This window comes from Phocoena phocoena, chromosome 14 (genome assembly GCF_963924675.1).
Source record: "Phocoena phocoena chromosome 14, mPhoPho1.1, whole genome shotgun sequence".
Lineage (NCBI taxonomy): Eukaryota > Metazoa > Chordata > Mammalia > Artiodactyla > Phocoenidae > Phocoena > Phocoena phocoena.
In genome coordinates, this window is record NC_089232.1 from 48,360,759 (window position 1) to 48,383,329 (window position 22,571).

Here is a 22,571-nt window from a genome sequence, read left to right on the forward strand (position 1 = left end):
AACAGACGACTAAACTTTGCTAATATGTACTACCAGCAAAACTAACCTAGGAAGCATTTTACTAACACCATTTTTGTGTCTGCTAAATAACTTTTGAGTTGCCGTAGGGATGATGCTGACAGTTGTTCAATAATCAGTTAACTCTCTAACTAGTTTAGATCTCTTAGGGCTAGTTGCATAGAATCGGAGAATAAACCTCTAACAGACATGAAAATGGGTTCCGCCATAGGTCTAAAAATAAAAACCAAACAAACAGAAAAAAAAAAACCAAAAACCAAAACGCAAAATGAAAAACTAAAACAAAACAAAACACAAAACAGGCATATCCCAGGATTACAGTATCTAGGTCTGAGTATAGCGTGTCCTTTCCCTGTGCTTTGTTATCTAGGTGACAATATCAGTGGATGGGATTCTTACCACAACGGGCTACACGCAAGAAGATTATACCATGCTGGGGTCTGATGACTTTTTCTATGTTGGAGGCAGTCCCAGCACAGCAGACCTTCCCGGGTCACCAGTCAGTAACAACTTTATGGGCTGTCTCAAAGAGGTAAATATCACCGTCACCGGAATCATTCCTAATTCATGACCTCATCATTTCAGATCCAGACTGAAAGCGCCTTTGCTGAAGACCCAGAGTTTGTGGTGTCAGGGGGCACAACCTTAAATTCAGTATTCCACTGTTGTTTATATAGGACTGGGGGGATGGGGGCAACTCATAGAACATTATCAAGGAATTAAGTTCCTCTTCTTTACAGTCTGTAAGTAATTCACAATTATGATTTGCAGGGGGCAGTTGTATATTAGCTATAAAAGAAAGTCAAACACAAAGAAATATTGGGTCTAGAGTTAAGCCAAACACCTTGCTCATTTCTACTTAAATGCCTTAGGTGTTATATATACAGCAGAGACTTATTTGACCATTACAGGAAAGAAGAAGAAAAAAATAGACTATGAGAGACCAAATGCAAAAAAAACAAGATGAATCTATGTGGTGAAACAATTTTGTTCCTAGATTTTAAATATGTTCTGAAGGAAGTAAAGATGTTTCATTTGTGATCCAATGGGGTCACTTGGTATTTACCTGAGTGAAGCTATCAGGCTAAAAGATACCAAGAATTTCATCCCTCATTCCCAGCTGTCATTGTTGGTTGTAACTTTTGATGGGCTCGGGACTTGTTGGGGTATGGGAAGAAAAAGATCAGGAAGATCTTTGGATTTCAACTTGTATGAATATTTTTCCATAACAGCTGCCTGTTTTCATTCAGACACAACCCAGTTTCTCTTGGCTGCTAGAACCAGAAGTTCCTCTTGCATTATATGGCTGTAGTTTAATGGTACAGACCTCTAAAATATAAAATTTAATAACTTTGAATTTATTAATGATTAGCCATAGGTGGTGTTGGTAAGCAGTGATGTACTTTGGTTTATTTATTTATTTATTTATTGGAGCATAGCTGCTTTACAATGTTGTGTCAGTTTCTGCTGTACAGCAAAATGAATCAGTTATACATATATCCCTTCTTTTTTGGATTTGGTTTATTTTAAAGAAAATATTGTAATCATATAAACTCGATTCAAGTAAGCACCAGTGAAAAACAATCCATGCTTGAATTATCCTTACCTGTTTTTCATTTATGTAAATATACTGGATGTTGCATTGCCCAGTATGTGAATGTATATGGAAGAGTCCTAAAAAGGATTCGAAAACGCTATAGTTTTAACAAATACAAGGAGATGCAGTTCTGAAAGGCTGAATCTAACTATGCTTTGTGGTGGAAGGGATTGATTGCCTCCCAGAGAATAACTTTTACTTTTTACAGATACATAACATGACCCAGGACTGTGCTAAGCTCTGTGAGCATTATAAAATCCTAATAATTATGATCATTGTTATAACAGTAGGCATTTTCTGAGCTCTTATTTTGTGCCTAATGCAATACTAAGAGCTTTGCAGGAATCTCCACAATATATGAAGTAATTATCTGCACTTTTCAGACAAGGAAACTGAGGTTTGGAGAGGTAAGTTTCTCGAGCAGGGTCTCACGGCTAAGAAGTCTGCAAGCCTAGAGCATGATCGTGGCAGTCTGAATTCAGAGACTTGTGTGCTCTTAGCCACCGTAATACACAGTGTTCTAACAGAATGTTTGTTAGAAGATTGTGTAAGCCCTCAATTCTGTTACAAACAGAAACAACTTTTAGAAACGTAAACTAGACATTTCTGTGTGGTACAGTTATGCACATTTGAGTACAAAAGAGAGTGAATGAGTGGGGATCTAGTAGACAAGGAAGATACACAGAAGAGTCAGGATGTGAGCGTCTTGAAGGATAATTATGAGCCGGGGATGGAAGACATGTTTCAGGTTGGGGAGAAGCATGGTGAAAACATAGTTAGATTTCACAAAATGATGCCTGAAACCCTTTCTGGTGATAGGAATTGGGGTGGGGGCAGAATCACACCCCCAGTCATCCACACCATTTCCTCACTTTCACTGTGAACAGATCAACCTACGGTCAGCCCCTAGGCCCTGCTTTATCTATAGAAAGTTAATCTTGCTGTGGACTGGAAAAAGGAAAGGGAATCCAAGGATCTCGAGCAGAAACTGGAATCTAGCTAAAGAGCCCTTTTGGGTATCCTGTAAAAACATGAGAGTTTCTGCAGTGATCACCCAAGTTCAACTGCGCCTCACTGTCTTCTGAGTTCAGGTTGGGTGAGGCAACTTTCCGTATGTGTGAATCTTCAGTGGATTGCCTTAATCCAAATTTACAATTTCAGATTGAACTGTACTTCAGATTAATATCTTTAATATTTAAGTGTTAATGAGAAGTTGAGACGCTTTAGAACTCATCTCTTTTTTTAAAATTAGACTATACTTGACTTACAATTTTATATTAGTTTTAAGTACAGCATAGTGATTCAGTATTTTTGCAGATTATACTCCATTATTGATTATTACAAATAATGGCTATAATTCCCTGTGCTATATCCTTGTTGCTTATGTATTTTATACTTATCTTTTTAATTAGTCTTTCAACCATAAAAACCAAGTCAGGTGATTTTCCATTTATTTGGCAACTACTGAGTCCAAACAATGAGGATTCACTCAAGTTATTGTCTCTGTAGGTTTTGGATAGATATCACTCATCTTACCAATAGGACACTTCCTATATCTCTATCTTCCACAGCCTGGGGTATGTGTCTGGAGCAAGTCTTGCCAGTGTTTTACTGATGTATAGTCTCTTACACTTTATTTCCTCCTGACACACTAGAGTGGGAGGCTACGGGCACAATCAGCCTATAAATCAAAACACACTTTACTTGGAGAGGTTTTGGAAGGTTCATAGTTTCCATCCAAGTCTGAGTTACTATCTATTTAGAATGCCCTGCTCTTCCTACTACTGAAATGAAATTGTGACAAAGTAGTATAGATTTTGAATCAAATCACCTTATTTCAGATAGGTGAGCTCTGTAGAATTGCTGAAAAGAGAGAAACATACCCATGTTCATTCTCACCACATCCCTCTTAAGCCCATGTGAACCTTCCTTAACTCTTATCTCAGGCTTTCTGCCCTCAGGCATGTTATATAAAATCTTAATTATGATTTCATCTATGGCTCATAACATTTTTATATTCAGTCTAGTATGTGATCTCCCTTAGGATGACCAGTCCTGGGGGAGGTACTCGTAACACTATGTCTGAAGTCATAGAAGAAATTTTGGAGTGTTAAAATAGGAAGAATCCTGGAAGTCATTCTTCAAGTCCAACGTCCTTATTTTGGAAATGGGAAAACAGACCTAGAGGTTATCTGTCCCACCGAAGAGCAATGAAGGGGTAACAGGATAAAAACACAGAATATTGTCAGATAAAATATAATACTTGAATGACATTATAAACAGTGGCACTCAAGATACAAAACTAGAGACGGCCTACCGCTCTCACTAATTCACATCTTCATTTTTTAAAGATTAAAGTAAAAAAAAAAAAATTACTCTACATAATGAAACAACCCATAATCTAGTGTTTATTAGAAGCATTTAGCAGTTAGGGCTCTCCCTACCTGGCATTTGATAATGCTTATTTGAAATAAGACTTGGCTTGCATGGAGAGCAGCCAACCCTCATTAAGAAATTTTTTTTTTAGTGATTAACAAATTTCAAAATAAAGTAAAATCATTTCAACAGAATTTGGCAAAACTTAACCTGAACTTCATATATTACTTCATTCAAACCGAGAGGGAGCTTTGAATGGCCAAGAAATTATAATAAGGGCATCAAAGTAGTTTTTTAAAAAGTATTTATATTTTCATCATAAATAAAAAGACTTTGGAGAAATGTTTGAGGTTACTGAAAATGACTTTCAAGGGTATAAATTTGAGAAAAGTTACAGGAGAAATTGTAAATAATAAATTACCATTATATACAGCCCACATGTATGAAATTCCTAGAGGATAATAGATCTTTGAAAATATGCTTTTTTTTTTTTTTTTTTTTTTTTGCGGTACGCGGGCCTCTCACCGTTGCGGCCTCTCCCGTTGTGGAGAACAGACTCCGGACGTGCAGGCTCAGCGGCCATGGCCCACGGGCCCAGCCGCTCCGCGGCATGTGGGATCCTCCCGGACCAGGGCACAAACCCGCGTCCCCTGCATCGGCAGGCAGACTCCCAACCACTGCGCCACCAGGGAAGCCCTGAAAATATGCTTTTTACATTTGATTTTTACAAAAGCATTACTAATCATGCTTGGACAGAAGCATTTGTTCATATTCTTTGCATTTTGTATACCACTGAATAAAACCTGAAATATATGTTGCTTAAGAAGATCACTTAAAATCAAATTTAATTTTTCCAGCAAGCAGTTTTTTGAGTGATTGCTACAACAGGAGAGGGAATTAGAAGATGCCGTAGAAAGTTAAATCATGGCGTCTAAGGGAGATGTTTGGAGTCTATTTGAGGACACCTACTGCCCTGCCCATTCACCTTAAACAACTTGGAAAGCATTTTTTTTTTTTTTGCTCTAAAAGTATTACAGTTGATTCCTAAGGTTCCCATGAAAGGTTTTTGTTTGTTTGTTTTTTAACATTCAAAGATAGGTGGCAAACTCACTAATATATGCTTCTATCCCAATATTTTGACCATGAGGGCTTCTGCAGTTAATGACTTACAAGGAAGGGTTGTGCTGCTCCCTCTTTAATCTTGCCTCAGAATCTCCTTGGGCTATTATGCATTTCTTAGCCTCTTTGTGCCTCCGGAATGCTTTGAAACACCTATTTCCCTCCTGCAGAGTGAACATTATTCAACATAGTTTGTTGGTAGGGAAATGAAACCGAAAGGGGAGGAAAGGATTGTACTGGATAAAACAACCTAGAATACTTTATTGGAAGTTTTTTTGTAGCCATGTGTACTTGCTGGAGTTTTACAGTCAGTTGTGCGAGTAGAGACACTGCCTGTGTGAGGAAATTTAGAATGCTACCACTAAAAGTTGCTTGGGATGAGCCTAAGGAAGGATTCTAGAAAAATAAATAAGTGAAATGCTAGGGGGAATTAAATCCCTACTGAAAATTTCATCAACCTAATTAGATCAGCGCTGCCTTTAATTACATTGAGAAACTTTTAGCACTAAAAATCTGGAAGAAGCTATGAAGTGGATGAGGTTCAGAAAATATCCTCTTATGTAAACATTTTCACCCACTGTGAAGAAATAGTTGATACCTGCATGTAATCAGCATGTTCCTCTCTGCCATTTGCAGTGGCATCGCTGTAATTCACACAATGTACCAGGAAAAAGGTGCAATATTTCCTTTACGCAAATACCCCTTAATTCCTGTCTTACTTCTTGTGGACAACAGAGAACGTTAGAAGATTGTGAAGGCTTCTCAATTTATCCCTTTCTATGGTAGAACCAGCTCATCAAATGTGGGTTCCCAGGTGTCCTTCTGTTCTTATTTCCCTCACTACTCAGAGTAGAGTTCTTTACGTATAAGAATAAAAATCCATGGCAGAATTTGCATTTTAAGTTATTTTTCCAATTTTTAAATAAAAGGCTTTGTGACCTGTTGGAAAAATTTGACCTCAAGGAAACTTTGGAGGGTAAGGAGATCTTCACTGATAATCATGAAACTTGGGAAGAGGGAGGACTTCTTTATCTGGGAGAACATCCTCATAGGGGTTCCAAAGTCATGATTAAACACGTTTCTCCCAGGTTTTCATTTCCTCCAGACTCTTCCTTGTTGGGGTCCCTGATACCTGTAGATAGTTTCTGCCTTTCCTGTCTTATTACATTGTCACAGTCTATATATTGATAAGTAGCATTTTCCAGTGCATTTATGTTAACCTTTCCACATGTCTCATTCATTCTTTTGGAAAGAGAGTTGCTGTTTGCATTCCCATCTCACTTCCTCCTAGCCATTTTCCATACATATTCACATGTTTTTACTCACCATATTATTACATAGCTAAGGAAAATAAATTCTACCTTAATTATGTTTGGCAAAATGTCCTCAAGTTAACTAACCATTTTAAGATAGATTTTACTAATGTTCCCCAAATAATAGACTGTACAAAAATACAAAGGAATTCCTGTAACACAAGGGCTCACACATTGGCTCTGGGCTGCCTTCCTACAGGTAGGGTCTTGGTTTATTGACTTGTAAGAGAGCTTAGTTTAGCCTAGATGAAGAGGAGGCAAACTGACTTACAGTGTTGGGCAAAAATTCTAGTCTAGAAAGAAAATAAGTTTCTCCACCTGAAAGAAAAAACCACAGAAGATGGCAGTTTGCTTTTAAAACTTTAACAAGAAAGCAAGATGGAGTTTGTGGGAATGTCAAAGAATTTGACAAATTCTTATGTACCATTAACCTGATTTATTATAAGCCCTGCCTGTTGTCTTTCAGATCTTGGAAATACTGAAATGTGTTTCAACTCTTCTGCTGTAATAAATTGTTGGCACTAAAATGCAGACAGAGGTCAATTACCCTTGCCTCCTTTCATTTTCAAGACAGAAGACCACAGCTTCTTTTAAGTCAGAAATCCCCCTTTCCTTTTTAAGGATGTCTTTTCAAGAACCCCTGTGAGATAATAGTAATAACCTAAGTTGAGTACTTTTCCTAGTTAGAGCGCATTGCCTGAATGAGCTCATCTAAACATACTCTAGTGATATAAACTCGGTGGTACCTAATTGTGGCTAGGATTATACAAGGCATTCTACAAAGGGATGCTAAAAGTCACAGCTATTATAAAAGGGTAAGAAGAGTTGGTATATTTCAGAATAGTAATAATAACATATTAAGCATTTCCTATTTCTCATGTGATTTCTACAACACCCAGTGAGTTACCCCATTGTACCTAGGGCACAATCAGCAGAGCAGCACAGCAAACATAACAATTTACTCCTAAAAAATAAATTAATGAAACTTTGTGAAATAATTAGATATTCAGTATTTCAAACATGGCAGCAAGGTAATCATGGAAGACAAACACCATTTTTTTGCGTGTGTGTGGTGGACTTAATGGCATTTTATCTTAGGTTTTGCTTTTATTAAATTGCCTGGAGGGGTGCACTGTCTTTTTTTTCCAGTGCTTTGTATGTTCCAAAGTAACTCTCTGAGCATCTCACAAGTTACATACTAGCAGTATCCCTATTTGACAAATGACATGGAGACAGGAGAAGTTAGGTAACTGGCTAGGAGAAAACAATCACTAAGTAGCAGAGCCAAGATCTGAATCTTAACTAATCTGACCACAGAACTCTTGCCTTTAACAGCTACTCTATGTTGCTTCCTTTACTCATAATATAATCTTGCTTCTATTTCCTTGTTCTCAATATTTTTAGTAAAGTATAATTAAATGAAATGAACTTTATAGGAACCTTGAGGAGAAAGAGAACACAAAAATGCAGCCTAGATTAATAGGATGTTGCAGAAGGAGGTGTCTAAGTGGGAGGGAAAAGAGCAGGAAATATTTCGTGGATGCCCAGTTACACGTGAGCTTCCAGTGGGGATTTTTCTCTTACTGTTCTAACTGGTACTGGAATGTCACCTCTGTGAACTGCTTCTCTGCTCTGTAAGTCTGTATCCCTTCCTCCTCTAAGGGTGTAAAAAAGATAATAATGCTTGTCATAAATTTCTGTACTCTGTAGCCAACTGTATGAACAGGGATACACAAAAAAAAAACACATTTGGAAGTACTTTCTAGATTTCTACAAAGTATTGGCTTCATAGATTGCTAAGGGTACATTTCCTTCTGTGCCTTGTAGCCTTGGGGACAAGGGAAATAAGCAATTAGGGCAGAAACCAGGCATTTTGCCATAGGCACTCCTCTTCGAGATTGGGTTCAGGAAGTCCCATCTGCTCAGGTCCCCAAGGAAGTGGAACTCAGGTCTTTAGTCTCCAGAGTATCTGGTGAGTTCTTGTCTGGAATGAGCTTTTTGAACTTAGCAACCTCCCTTCCAGGGGACCCACAGATTTCTATTTCCCATCATATTCGGCAGATGCCCCATAGCCTGGAACTATATCAGCAGTTGACATAATGCATTGCAGTGCTTTCAGATACCAAGCTAGCATAACATGGTTTGGTAGGGGTTTCAATGACATTTTAAGGAATTGATGCATATTATAGAATATGACATTTTCTAGCCCAGCAGAAAGCAGTAATGAATAATGTCTAAGACTTAACATTTCCTCTTAATTTCAGCACCCACTGGAGTACCCTGTTTAAATTGTTCCATTCACTTAGGTATGTGTGCATTCAATGAGTCAACATTAATCAATACCTACTATGTGTTAGACTCTGTACTACACACTGGGGACACACAGATAAATAACACACCTAGGAATCTGGAAGGAGAGCCTGACAAACAGAAAATTAAAATACAGGTTCTTTAAATGAGGTATTGAAAATTGCTCTAAAAATGCAGCAGAAGCTGTCATTAATTCTGCCAGCGGAAATCTATAATACTTTCAAAGAGAAGGTGACAAAGTAATCTGAGTTATCCTCTCTGTCTCTCTTCGCTCAGCTCTATAATGGGCATGATATTACGTGGGATTAAAGTTCTGCTCTCAGAATTTGAAAAGAATAGGAAAGATGAAATGAAATGAAGGATTCGAAAACACATTACAAAGAAGAAGAAAAGCTCCATAGAAATGCAAGCTTGTACTTTACTGAGTTTGAGCCATATTTTAAAAATCTGATCTCTATCCAAAACAAAGTGAATATTTTGGTCTTCATGTTGATTTCTATTATGAGACGATATACTCTCGTCTTAGTTCTTTGGATCAAGTGCTGTGTTTGGAAGAAAATTATTCCTGTACACCATAATTGGCCTTTGTTTCAGGAGAATTATCACTATTGAAACACATTTAAAACAAATTCATTACTTTAAAATGAAAATAATTCTGTTATCATTCACAAGCATGTGATTTTAAATAATAGGAAAATGAGATTTTTATCTTTGTTGAGTAAATGTTCTGCACACAGAGAAATTGGTGACTCTGAGCGTTCAGTTTAGTTCCACATGTATGATATGACTATCTACTATGTGAAGTACCAGGATATGATAATTAGGTTGACATAGGTTATCTAATCCAGGTCATGATAAATGAATTGTCCATCAAACATATATATTTTTCTGAACTTAAGTTTCTAAATTTGAATCAAATGTGATGACAGTAACCAGTTATAGATTGGTATTCCATTAAATTAGTTAAGACAGATTGCTTTAGAATCAGACAGACCTGGGTTCAAATCCTGGCTCCGTAGACTTAGTAGTTGTGTGACCTGAGAAAAGTAATTTAATGTTTTTTGCTTCATTTTTCCTTCACTCTAAAGGATTAAGTGAAGCTATGTAATTGAAGCACTCAGCATAGTACCTATTATACTGTAATATTTCAATAAGTGGTGTGTGTTAACTACAAATACATTGCAGGTAGGAATGTGACCTATACATATATATTTCACAGACGTGTAACCTATGTAGTCACACAGGGCCCTCACACGCAGAAGGACCCTGCTCTTGGTTTAATATCTTCCTCTTGCCATCTTGAAATTCTTCATAACTTTTGAACAAGGGGCCCTTCATTTTTATTTTGCACTGGACCCTGTGAAGTATGAGGACTGTCCAGGTTGCAGACAAGTCTGTGAGATTTTGCACATATTATCTCATTTTAAAAGTTATTTCATTTAACTGTCCTAACAGCTTTGTGAGGAAATTGAATTGACTTGGAGGCCACAAGTTATTTATAACATCATCAAGGCCACATCACTCATATGTAGAAGAATCCAGAAGAAAACCTCTGTTTATTGACTCTAGCCAGTGTGCATTCCTCTTTTGTTCACCTGAGTTATAATAGACACCTTCCAATGTATCAAAAATTAGTAAAGGTGACTGAGAAACTCAGCGTTTTTAGAAAAACACTGATATCTTTTTAATAACTGGGAATAGTCTCTTAATTTTTATAGTTCAAATGCAAATAGTTTTTTGTTTTTACTTTTTAAGGATTTTATCATCATCATCAGATTTCACATAACATTATTTTTCAAACTCAGTCACTGTATTCCTTCCCTGCACTCACCGCCTGTAGACAAAGCAGAGTCTCATATGTAAGACTTCAGTGCTTGTTTGAAAGAGTAAATTGACCTTTTTGTTAACATTTTCTTCTATAAGGTCTCCAGACTGAAAGGTATCAATCACTAACGATTGAAGTCAATCCTTCATTAACGTTACCTTTTGCTATTATTTAATAATTATTTGATTTATCATGGATTAATCAACACATTTATATAAAATTACATGGTGTTTATATAGAACAATTTGTAAACAGTGGCATGCGACTTAAAGCAGTAGGTTTTAGGTAGTTTAAAAGGAAGCAGTTCTTAGCCCATTTAGGGCTTTACTATTCAAGGTGTGGCCTGTGAAGCAGCAGCATCAATATCACCTGGGAGCTTGTTAGATGAAAAACCTCATGCTCCTCCCCAGATCTACTAAATCAGAATTTATATTTTAATAAGATCCCGGGGGATTTCATATGCAAATTAGAGTTTGAAAATCACTGAGCTAGAGCACCTCAGCCATCATGTTTTGTTGACATCATTGACTGTAAGATGTACAATTACGTTATGATTGGCATTAAACACTGCCAATTAACCTAGGCTAGAATGCACCTCAATTGCAACTAAGATCTGTATTTTAGACATATTAAAATATAAAACAGTGTATAATTTAGTAGCTCAGTAGTGACCCTGAGGCTTACAGCCAGAGCCTCAGCATCTCAAAGTGCCAAGACCCTGGGGAAACCCTCCTGAGCTCAGTTCTCCCCCAGCCCCCGCGTGGGCTCAGCCTTCTTCGGAAGATGGACATCAGGATCTTCGCGTCCAATTACACTGAGGGCAAATGAATCACCAGGATCCACCCTGAGCCAGGCCCCCAGCAGTCTAAATTTAGAGGCAAATACAGCCTTGGGATGAGCTGTACTTACTAGCCAAGCAATAAGCTTTTGCTAACGAAAGAGTTGGAACTAAGCCCATGACCATTAAAGTAAAATGCCTGTGTGTTTTAATAACAATTTTAAACTAGGTCTCCTAACCTCTATTTGATTTTGAGTACTGCTTTCATAGCAAAATTTGTTCACTTGCAAAAGTGCTGAAAATCACTGTGTGCAGGTTTACTTGGGTTAATTATTATTTTTGCAGGGTAATATTCTTATGCTGAATTTTCCATATATACTCTTCACATTTTTTCAGGCCATGGTTTATACAGGATTATTTTACCTTACCAGAATTTGCTAACTTAAACAGATTTCTGTGTATTTATTTACATTTTAACAACTTTGTAACATAATGGGTTATGCCCTAAAGGAAGTAAACTCTTCCTTGGATATAAATTAGACAGTTGGGGATTTGAGGCATTAAGGAACCATTTAGGGAAATGCTCCTTATGCAATATGAATTTTAATAAGAGCCCCCTAGAGGCAACTAAGAAGTATGACACCTCTCTAAACTGAAGCCACTCAGCCTGAAATTTTCTTGGTGATTAAATGAACAGAGATGCCTTTAAGTGACGTAAATGGGAAAACCATTAATCCCAGGAAGAGTGTGAAGTGTGTGCTTACGTGATGCTTATAAAAAGATAACTTTGTCTGAAGTGAAGTGGCTGCAGACTTTTCAGTAAGAGAGGAAAGTACAACAGACCCCCTCAGAATTTCTTCAGGACACCAGATTTTTATGGCACATTATAACTTTCCCCACTATCTTCCTCTAAGCTCAGTTTGTAATTAGAGGTTATTTGTTCTTGAAAATATATTCAAACTAAATTTCTTTGTCTTTATTAGATTAGAATTACACTGAAAGTACCACCACTTACTTTAATCCCCCAACCAGGGAAATGCAGCCTTTTTTCACTTCATACAACTTTACTTGCACTTTTAATGCAACTCTTTCTTTCTGTCTTGAAAATACACATAACGCAGGAAGCAATTAAATTTGAAGTGGAATATCCAGAAGTGTAGTTGAAGTAATAGGAAAGATTTTTACATTCATATTAGTTTTTCTTTAAGTACTGTAGTACTTATGATTCTTGAGTAACAATCCTTCGAAATTTGTACATTTTTTCACCAAACCCTCACTGAGTGCTAGCTATGTCTCTAGCACTGATTAGATGCTGGATTTACAAATATGGATGATTTTCATTGCCTTGGCTGGATTCTGAAGACACATAACCATAAAAATGAATTCCAGTGCTTTTAATTCAACAACAACAAAATGTATCAAATGACCTCCATGAAATGAGCCTGTGCGGGATGCCAAGTGAGGATAGAAAAAGAATAAGACATGGTACAGATGAAACGCATAGGTAATTAGGTCACCTGATTCTGCTTTTCCACCTCACCTTGGCCCTATCGCTATCATAGTATTGCTACTATAATTGTATCAGTGTTTGATCAACTAGGGTTTCTCAGGAAGATTAAGCCCTAATGCCCTAAGACATCCGTTGTATGTAATAGTGCTAGTTATGTATCATCATTGGGAGAACCGAGAAAATAGTTACTCAACTAATTTTCTATGTTCTGTGGTTCAGATGAGGACTTTGGTTGAGAAAAGCTAGGGGAGAGTTTTTTGCTAGCAGGGATTGTGACTATTTCTTTAGTGCTAGAACCTGAGGCATAGTTGGTGCTCTATAACCCTTGAGTAGATTCATTATAATTATACTTAAGTGAGACAAGTTCTACCACAAAGGTTTGTGCTGCATTCTAGGGCAACACAGTGTAGAGAGGGGGGGGTCAAGAAATGTAAAAAAACAGACTTTCCCAAGGAGATACTATTTGAGCTTAGCATTGAAAGGAAAATAGTATATCTCCAAGTGAATAGGATGTGAACTACAAAGTTTGAGACAGAGGATAAGTTGGAGAAAGGGCACGGTTGTAAAAGAATACACAGCCATGCTTGGGGGAATGTCTGGGGTCAGTCAGTGTGACTAGGGAAAGAATGTACAGAAGGGAGGTGAACACTGCCGCTGGATAAAAATTGAAGGAAATGATGTTGAAAATGGATAAAATGATGACAGGATATGACTGCCCCAATGGTTGCAAGTTTTGTGTATTAAAAATCATCTCAGAGTTTATTAAACTGCAGGTGCCTGTCCCCATAGCTTCTGATTTAGCAGTGGACCTGAATTTTTAACAAAAATTTAAGGTAATACAGATGCAAATGATAGAAGGACTTTAACAAAGACTGCTACTTGTTATAGGGTGCTATGGATACTTCTAGAAAGGTCTGTGATAGGGCCAGGATTTAATATGAAGGATCAAAAGACCCTAAGCCTCCAGTTTAAAAAGGAGAGAACTGAAACAGACCAAGGGAGAGATGTTAAGGGTTGATCTAGCAAGGGAAGAATGGGGAATAACAAACAATCCAGAGGGACCTCAAAGGTAGAATCAAGGTGACTGGATGAGTTTTGGGGAAGAAAGAATAAAAAATACCAAGACAATACAAATCTATATATTTCAACCAAAACAAAGCAATCAAACCAGATATTTTTCTTCAGATCAGAGCTCACAGGAATGGGGAACAAGGGCAGTGGGAAGCATGAAGGACGTAAGAAAACTGGCTTCCCGGGATGCACTTTTTGACTGTTTGGACTGTACAACCCTGAAAGTCGGCCAGCACGTGTGAGGTGTAACCCAATGCATTTTACTTAACCTCTCTGAGCACCAGGTTTCTCATCGGTCAAGTGAGGGGATTAAGTTTTATGTACTTTAGGGTCCTTTCCTACAATCTTTAAGTCCTGAGGTAAACCCTTCCTATAGTAGTGGTTGCAAACACATAAGCATTTTTTACAAAGCTATCTGCAGGTCCTATTCTCAAAAGTCCTCTAGCCAAGAAGGTTCTAATGTATCACTCTGAGTGACCTTCATTATCCTCAAAAGATAAGAAAAGATAAGATTTTTTCCACCTCCCTGATCAAAAACAAAACAGAACAAAACAACAAACAAAATACTCCTAAAGTCTGAGACAAAATGTAGGTTGAAAGAGATTCCTATCTTCCTGCTTAGTTTATTATTTTTTCTTTCTTTCTTTTCACGTTGCCCTTAAGGAAAGTTTGGCAAAGGCTCCAGAATCAGATTATCAAGAAGCAGCACAAATTTAAGAGTCTTTCTCTGCCCAGGCCCTTGAAGTCTTTCTGAGGCAACCACCTGCTTTGATGCTGAGAGGCCAGCATTCTCATTAAGTTTTACGGTTTTCAGTCTAACAAGCTTCATCGCTCCAAACCCGTAGCCGGTCCCACAGTCCAGTAATAGGGCATATGATGAAAACATTCAGTGTTTTAAAAAATTCAAAACACGAGATATGCTTCCACTGCTATGTACCTCCTTGATTTCTAGCAAAGGTAGGTGGATGGGTTCTGCATGTCATTGCCTTGTAGTTTATTTTTAAATAACAATTTGAGTCTAGGAGAGGGATGGTGCTTGTGAACAGGTGAGTGATCTCTGCCAGAGAGTAGAATGATATTATTTTAAGAATGGTATTTTTAGGGATTGGCTTCGAGGAAAGTTTTAGCCTGGAAATTTTTAACATGGAGCAGGGAGATACCAGAGGCCAAGTATGTCTTCGGTTCTTTGGAAGGAAAAATACTCATACCAATCTCTCCCTCCCGGCCCTAGGGCTGAAATGCATTAAAGAAGAGAAATCAGAGAGGAACTGTCTCTGCAGTTGGTACTATGATCACACATGCTAAGCAGTGAGTAAGTGTGGGAGGAGGTGAAAATGTCAGCAGAAGAGATGGACGAGGTTCAAAAAGTGCTTTCTCCTGCTTCAGGGTTATTATAGTCTGCTTCCCTCTTTGCCGGAATCCATGTTCCCTTTCATTCTGTTAAGAATACAGAGTGTATCTGAACCTCCAATAATTTTATTGGGAGGGAGGGAGGGAGGGAGGGAAGGAAGGAAGGAAGGAAAGAAGGAAGGAAGGAAGGGAAGGAAGGAAGGTGGGAGGGAGGAAGAAAGGAAGGAGAAAGAGATTGAGAGAGGGAGAGGGAGAACTTATTTTTGATAATCCTCTTTCTTAGTGGGAAAAATAACATACAAAATTCAAATATAAGAGCAACTATAAGAAGGTACATGATGATTCCAAGAAGAAAATTCTGCATGGTGATGAGATCTTTTAACAAAAACATAATTAAATTTTAAATACAGGGGATCTCTATGGGGCTTGAAAGAAAAGAAAAATTAAGAGACATGATTTAATCTAGCTTTCCTTGGAATTTTCCAGGATGCCAAAACCAGATCTGAGGAAGAGGTGGGGGACGATGTTTACTCCCACTGTCCCGTCCATAATCCTGGGATGTTATTTTTTTATTTTATTTTATTTTTTGGTCCTGAGATCCCATATCGAATATAGTGCATGTGTGGTTGTCTGCATTTTCTGTGCCACCTAGCTGATGAATTTCCCAAATCTGGATGAAATACATTGGAGTCCATTAAACTGTAGCTGTTCACATTCCCAGCCTTTTCCATAAGGCTATACAATTTTAAAGAAAAAGAAAAGATTTCATCCTCTTCAAAATGAAGGGAGAACTGAAGAGGCATGTTTTGGCCTCTCTGTTAACCATTAGTAGAGCTGGGTAGAGAAATAGGTCTTACGATTCTTGCTCCAGACTCTTTCGCATTACAGCTCCTTCTACCAGCTTCCGTCTTATTATTGATTCCTTCCTAACTTCGTGGAAGCAGTGAGCACTGCAGGTATCTAAGATGTCATAGTTCTGTTTGATAACACCTGGCTTGTGTCTGACTAATCAATGAGATAAAATTGCCTCAGAGCAAAGAAGGAGCTAAGCTTATCTTATGCAACAGTACGTTTTCATGGTATTTAAATACACTCTAATCTATAATGTGCATGGCAGACCTGGCAGACTGTAACTAAATTGAAGTGGTTTTTAGATCCTCCAGGTCAACTCTATATAAACTTATGAAAGTCTACTTAAAGCAGGTGTTAATGCACAGTAAAATTATCATGAAAAAAATTTTTCTTAAGCTTGTGGCTTAATTTCAAATTTCAGACTCTTCTCTCCACTCTTCCTATTTCTTAAGCACTTTCCAAATGACCATTTTGGACCTTCTTGATTGCATTGCAGAAGCCAAGGTCATGATTTCTGAGAGTTAATCTCATAATCACTTAAGTAACTCAAGCCTTTGACATACTATATCTGACCCCATTCATCAGAATTTCTGTTGTTCCAGTAGCATCCTAAAACCCATGTATCTAGCATGTGTGTCAACCTAGTATCACACCATTTGAAGGACAGATCCAAGAGCTAAATTCTCAAACGCCTGAGCATATTGGATCCTTGCAACACCCTGATTTAATTTACCTATAACTTCCTTCTTAGGTAGTCATGTTATCTTACAAACATCAAGTGTTAACATCAGAAGAAAGTATAGCAGCATATATCATAGTGGTTAGAAAAAAAAACCAAAACACCTAATGACGCAAGTGAGGAAACTAAGGCATAGTTAGATTAAGTGACTTTCCCCAAATTGTTATTACTATTATTTGCAAAGATGTCTCTAATAAGTTGGGTATCCTTGATAACACCCAATACAATCTTCAGTTTACCAAAATAATAACCATGTTGGTAGAAGCAAGTGCAACATTACTCAGTACTTCTTTCCCCCAATTTTCATTTAAAGATAAACTTAGAATGGGAAAAAGCATTTTCCCATTGCCAGTTTTTTAAATGTCACAATCTTTCATGTCATTTTTGTCTTCTTTTATTCTTACCAGAACTTTAATGATCATATGATTCCACAAGCATCTCCCAAATTAACCTTGCGTTTCTTGTCTGTCGTCATCTAACAGAAAAGTTTATCACGAGCTGTTGGAAAAAGGTCACAGTTCAGTTATTCTTCTAGAAACTTTACTTCTAAGTTGAGTTGTGAGCTTTTGCAGGGCCCATAAAACATGTCTTTCACATTTATTACTATCCCTTGCCACAGAAAGCAAATCCTAGTATTTTCACTTAGAAATTCCACACACCCCCTTATTTTTAGTCTCCTATCATAACCAAACTCTACAGGTTATACTATATCCATCACTGCAAGGATGTAACTGTAATTAAGTAATAGAATTCTAATTAAGCAATTATGTGTGTTCTTATCATTTTCAGAAAAAAAAAGTAGTTCACGTCAGGATTTTTTTTTTTTTAAGCTTTTCAACAACCTGCTGTATTTAAGCAGTTCTTTCTTCTTGCTTTTGGAGTCAGGTACCTCTCTTCTAATTATTATTTTTGTTCCTCATTTAATCTAAAACTCTGTCTAGGCAATTTGCAATATTAATTTCTCACATAAGCAATCAATCTGCTTTCCTACGTTTGATTTTGCATCCCCCAATTTCTGATACGCCTTTCCGCTCTTCTTCAATTAGGTTTATAGTTATTGAGACGACTAAAATCCACTCTACCAACTGACAAAACAATTTTTCACCCTTTCCACCCTGTTTAAAATGCATTAAATTTCTGTCCACAACTGGAATTATAATGCATTTTCTAGCTTCTTATAGAAAACATCAAACCATATCTGATGATTTCCTTTTCGTCAAGCACAACTACCTCAACCCCAATTAGCACGACAAATTTCTCAATCATGTATTCCTCCTCTGATGAAGAAATTATGACTTGGTTTCTGGGATGTTGACTCACACAACTTTCACTGAAGCATATTTGCTCTGAATTACTTCTCTTTCTCATTTCTCCTTATCTTAAAATTCTTCTTTCATGCAACACCCAACCCCTCATGTTCCTGGAAGAGCATCACCAAGTATATTTGCTTTATTACACCATAATTTTTAAGTCAAGTTTTTTTTTTTTTAGTATTTTGCACTTAGCATTGTGGGAGTACTCACAAACTTTCCCCCGAAATAGCTTACCATCAAACTGGGAGGTCAGATTTCAAAAGGTAAACATATTTGTTTATTTCCTCAGTGTTTAGTGATCACCTTCTAAAGCCTCATTTTATTTGGAGCCATTTGATTTATCAATTTTTATAAGGTCTGAATCCGACCTCTTAGTGAGCTTGTAATCTAAGAGTAAGGTGGTTTATTGTATGGGCCTTAGAGGAATACTGCCTAGGACTTGGTTTTTGTCTGACCTTGTGCAAGTAAGTCACATTCTGTCCCTCTGTTTCCTCATTACCTCATTTATAAAGTAGAGCTATAAAAGTATCTCATGAGGTATTTGTGAGGTTTAAATGAGATACTTAATATACCTTTAGGAGAATTAAGGATTAGAGCTGATAAGCATGAACATGGCTGGCACTGAGATGTTTTACACATACTGTTTAATCTTCATAATAAACAAGTAGGGTGATCATTATTCTCTGTGATTTCTTTTTCTCTCTAAGGAGATGGCTCAGGAAAGCTAAGTAATTTGTCTGAGGCTTCATCCTATTAGTACATTGAACAAAGTTTCAAAATAATTCACTCTGATTCTATAACCTGTTTTAGGGCAACAGCAGGGAGAGAGTTGAATAAAGGTGGAAAAAATAAGTTTTGTTTTAAACTCATTCATTTATTTGTTCAACAAATTGACATGGAGGAGGTATTGAAGCTTTGGAAATGGACATGCTCATTGAGAAAAGTAAGGAGGGGAGCCAGGAGGAGACTCATTCATTTTTTTATTCTAAAGAGTATGTACTGAACACTGAGCTGCATTCCCAGTGTGTGCTGGCTGCTGGACAACAAACAAGAAAATCTATTTTGTGCCTAAAAAACCTGCAGAGAGGTTCCTCTGCTGCTATGGAACGCAGGACAGATGCTCAAGAGAAAGATTAGGAGCCATTCACACAGAGGAGGTATAGAAGATTTGGGAACGTACATGCCCATCGGAGAAGGTAACTAGAAGAGAGGCAGGAAGAGAATGGAACCCCTGAACCTCGAGAAGTACCTATGTTAAGAAATAAGGGCAAGGAGAGAAGACAGGGGAGAGGTCATAAGGGAAGGGAAGGGATGTACCCCAGAGTCTAGGGCAGGAACCTAATGACAGGTAAGACCACAGGAGGGGACAGCTTGATAGGGGGCCTTATGGCTGGAGAGGAGGAGGTAGATGCTTGAAAGTAGATACTTGGGCTGCTACCGCATATCAGAGACACCAAGCCTACTGACACGTCAGTCAAAGTTTTAAGGGATTGTGATGTGGCTAGAGGATTATTCTCATTTGAGGCAACTAGGACAAAGACCCAGATCAAGCCTAGGCCAGAACCATGACCCTCCCAAGACAGGCTCCACCATCTGACTTTGCTTATTTAGAATCAAGTCCTAGGAATTTTTTTTCCGTAGGCCTCTTAAAGACCTGAGGAGCAAGCTAGCAGGACCCTTCTTCCAGACAGACTAGGGCAATCCCTACTGCAATGTCCTGTGTAGGGTGGGGCCCCTGAAGGCTTCTGAACCAGATGGGCAGATGGGTCCCTCCTCCCAGGGAGAACCGGCAAAGTTCACCATCTGTTTCGCCAGATACAAATCTTTCTCTTTGTAAGTTTGACCTGGCCGAGCCATTTCTTCTAGTAGTTGCGATGAAATTGTTGTGAACGACACAGCATTCCAGCGCAGGCACAATGGAAGAGTGGAGAGAGTTAAGGATCTAGAGTTAGACAAAACTGCACTCCAATCCTGGGTCCAGCATTTCTGACGAATTGTGCAACCTCTTTGTATGTGAGTTTTTTGTATAATGAGAGAGGATAACAAAGGGTTATTTTGACAGTTTAAAATGGCGTATATCAACCTAGAAGCACAAAGAGGGGATGCTCCCCAAAAAAGAAGCATTTTAAATAGTATGGCATATATTATGAAAAACAGTAACAATTATTATAAAAGACATGGGAGATCTGAGAAAGGACAAGGATCTGAGAAAAGGTGATAGAGGCAACTCTGAAAGAGCAATGGTTCCAAGAACTCAGATAGCAAGAGGTTAAGGAAAAAGTGGACAGTGAAGAGATAGAAGAAGTCTTTTTTTTTTTTTTTTTTTTGAGGAAAGTTGGCAATGGTCAGAAGGAGAGATAGACTATTTGGACTATGGATGGAAGAAGTCTAATGCTGAAGGGAAATTTCTAACTCCTGATCATAACGATGAAATCAAAACGAATGTGAAAATCAGTTCTAATCTAGCTGGGAATACAGATGCTTTTGAAAAATTGATTTTCTTATAGGAAACCACTAATGGAGTTTTAGGGGGACGTTAGGAGAGAGAAATTGAAAATGCTGGAAAGATAATAGCTTCTATAGCATGTTGTTTATTCTTCCTTTATAGCCCTTATTTATTTTTGCATTGTTTCAGCTCTTGGGCCTCATTTTATTCACGCCATAGCAGGCTGGAGGGGAACTATTAAGAAATGCAGTTAATAAGAGCGATGGACATTAAAATGATGCTGGACTCTAAGCCCTCACTTGAAAAAATAGCTGGGATGCCTACCCCTCAACTCCTTCCTCCCTATGGCAGAATTCCAAGTGATGTGCATTCTCTGAGACAGCCTTTCCAATCTTCCTGGGACCACCATGGGTGCTATTCTTTGATCCGCTTCCATTAATCTTACATTTGTCTGCCAGGAAAAACTATTCATACTCATAGTCTCAGATGTTGACCCTGACACCCTTGCTAAGGTGCTTCCCTCACTTGGAACAGGGGTGGGAGTGAGGAGTTGGGCAGGAGCAGGGCGAGGTGCACCTCTTTTCTTACTCTGGCACATAAATCATAGTCAAAGAATTTGGAACATGCCCCACTCCCTACAAAAAAAAAAAAAAAAAAAAAAAAAAAAAGAGCAAGAGAGAGGAAATAGTACAGAGAACAACTGAGTAACCTTCAAAGCATCTCTTATATCTCAAAACAATTAATTAGAGACCATATTCTTTCCTGCTTTCAAAACTCCGAACATATTTTCTGTCAAATCAGATCACAGTCTAAGAAAATGTTCCTTTTTCTTGGTTGAATGTCTTAAACTCAGCACACTAGGGTCTCACCATCATTTCCAAAGCCGTCTTTATATTTTATTCAAGATGCCCACTACAACCTCATAAAAATATACACCCAATGCTCGATCTCCCCAGCATACCAGAAATTCCAACCTGGATGTGCAAATTGGACCCAAATCGGATGCTTCATTATTGTTTCTCTTGGTTCCTTCTGAGCATAGGTCTTCTCCTATTCATTAGAGTATCCCTCCTAGTGCTTGGAGAGTGGCTTGGACATAGGCACAAAATACAGGTTGGCTGAATAAATGAGCAAATAAGTTGGTATAGAGCATCACAGAGGGGTCAGCCCTAAACAGTATGAGAGTCTTCTCTAATGTTGAGGCAGGATGGAAGGAAGAAGGGAGATGAGGACCCTATGGTGAAAGATGGAGAAAAGGGAAAACGAGAACCCCCCCAAGTTTAGCACCCTCTTTTAGGATTCAGGTAGTGCCAGACTGAATGGAATCAAGGACCAAAACATAAACATAAATAATCGCTTCAATGATTAAGTAAGCACGTAGCCCATTTATACCATTCCCGTGGGTCTTTAGGAAGAGACATTCCTCAGCCCATTTTCTCCAGTCCTTGCTCTGTCTTAGAAGGCTTTATTTTTTGGCTTAATGATTCTCTTTTAGCATAACACACACTACCATGTCTAATACAGTTGTCAGAAGGTCTTTCTCCATGTTTCATGAACTGGAGCAAATGGTTCCCTCTATGGCCCACCTGCACTGATGCTTACAGGTGTTGCAGGTTGCCAGATAGTTCTAGTTCTTTTAGGACAAGGAAATTTATAGACATATGAATAAAGTTTCAGTTTACATAGATATGACCATATGTCCTGATCTACCTTGTTATCAAATATTAAATACAAAACTAAGGAATTTTAAACATACTTTTATAAGTTCAAGTCCACCTTATCAGTTTGGAAATATTTTTAGCTGTGATGCATAACAATGATATTATTGTCTCAGATTGCTAATTTTAAAGAAATGTGTCATTATTTATTAGTTTCCTTTTCACAATTTTCACCTTTTTAAAAATATCTTTTCATAGGTTTCATAGGCTGGGATGCCAAGGGTATTGTTGTCATA

The 22,571-nt window shown here is 37.9% G+C and overlaps 1 protein-coding gene across 18 annotated transcripts in view; it reads left to right on the forward strand.

Moving 5' to 3' along the window:
* The window catches only part of NRXN1 (neurexin 1), a 1,127,862-nt gene that overhangs the window by 444,834 nt on the left and 660,457 nt on the right, over nucleotides 1-22,571 (forward strand). For all 18 annotated transcript variants that reach the window (XM_065890685.1, XM_065890668.1, XM_065890670.1 and 15 more), the window contains one exon: nucleotides 389-550. In XM_065890685.1, the coding sequence (XP_065746757.1) occupies nucleotides 389-550 (162 nt within the window). The remainder of the gene's footprint in view (nucleotides 1-388; nucleotides 551-22,571) is intronic.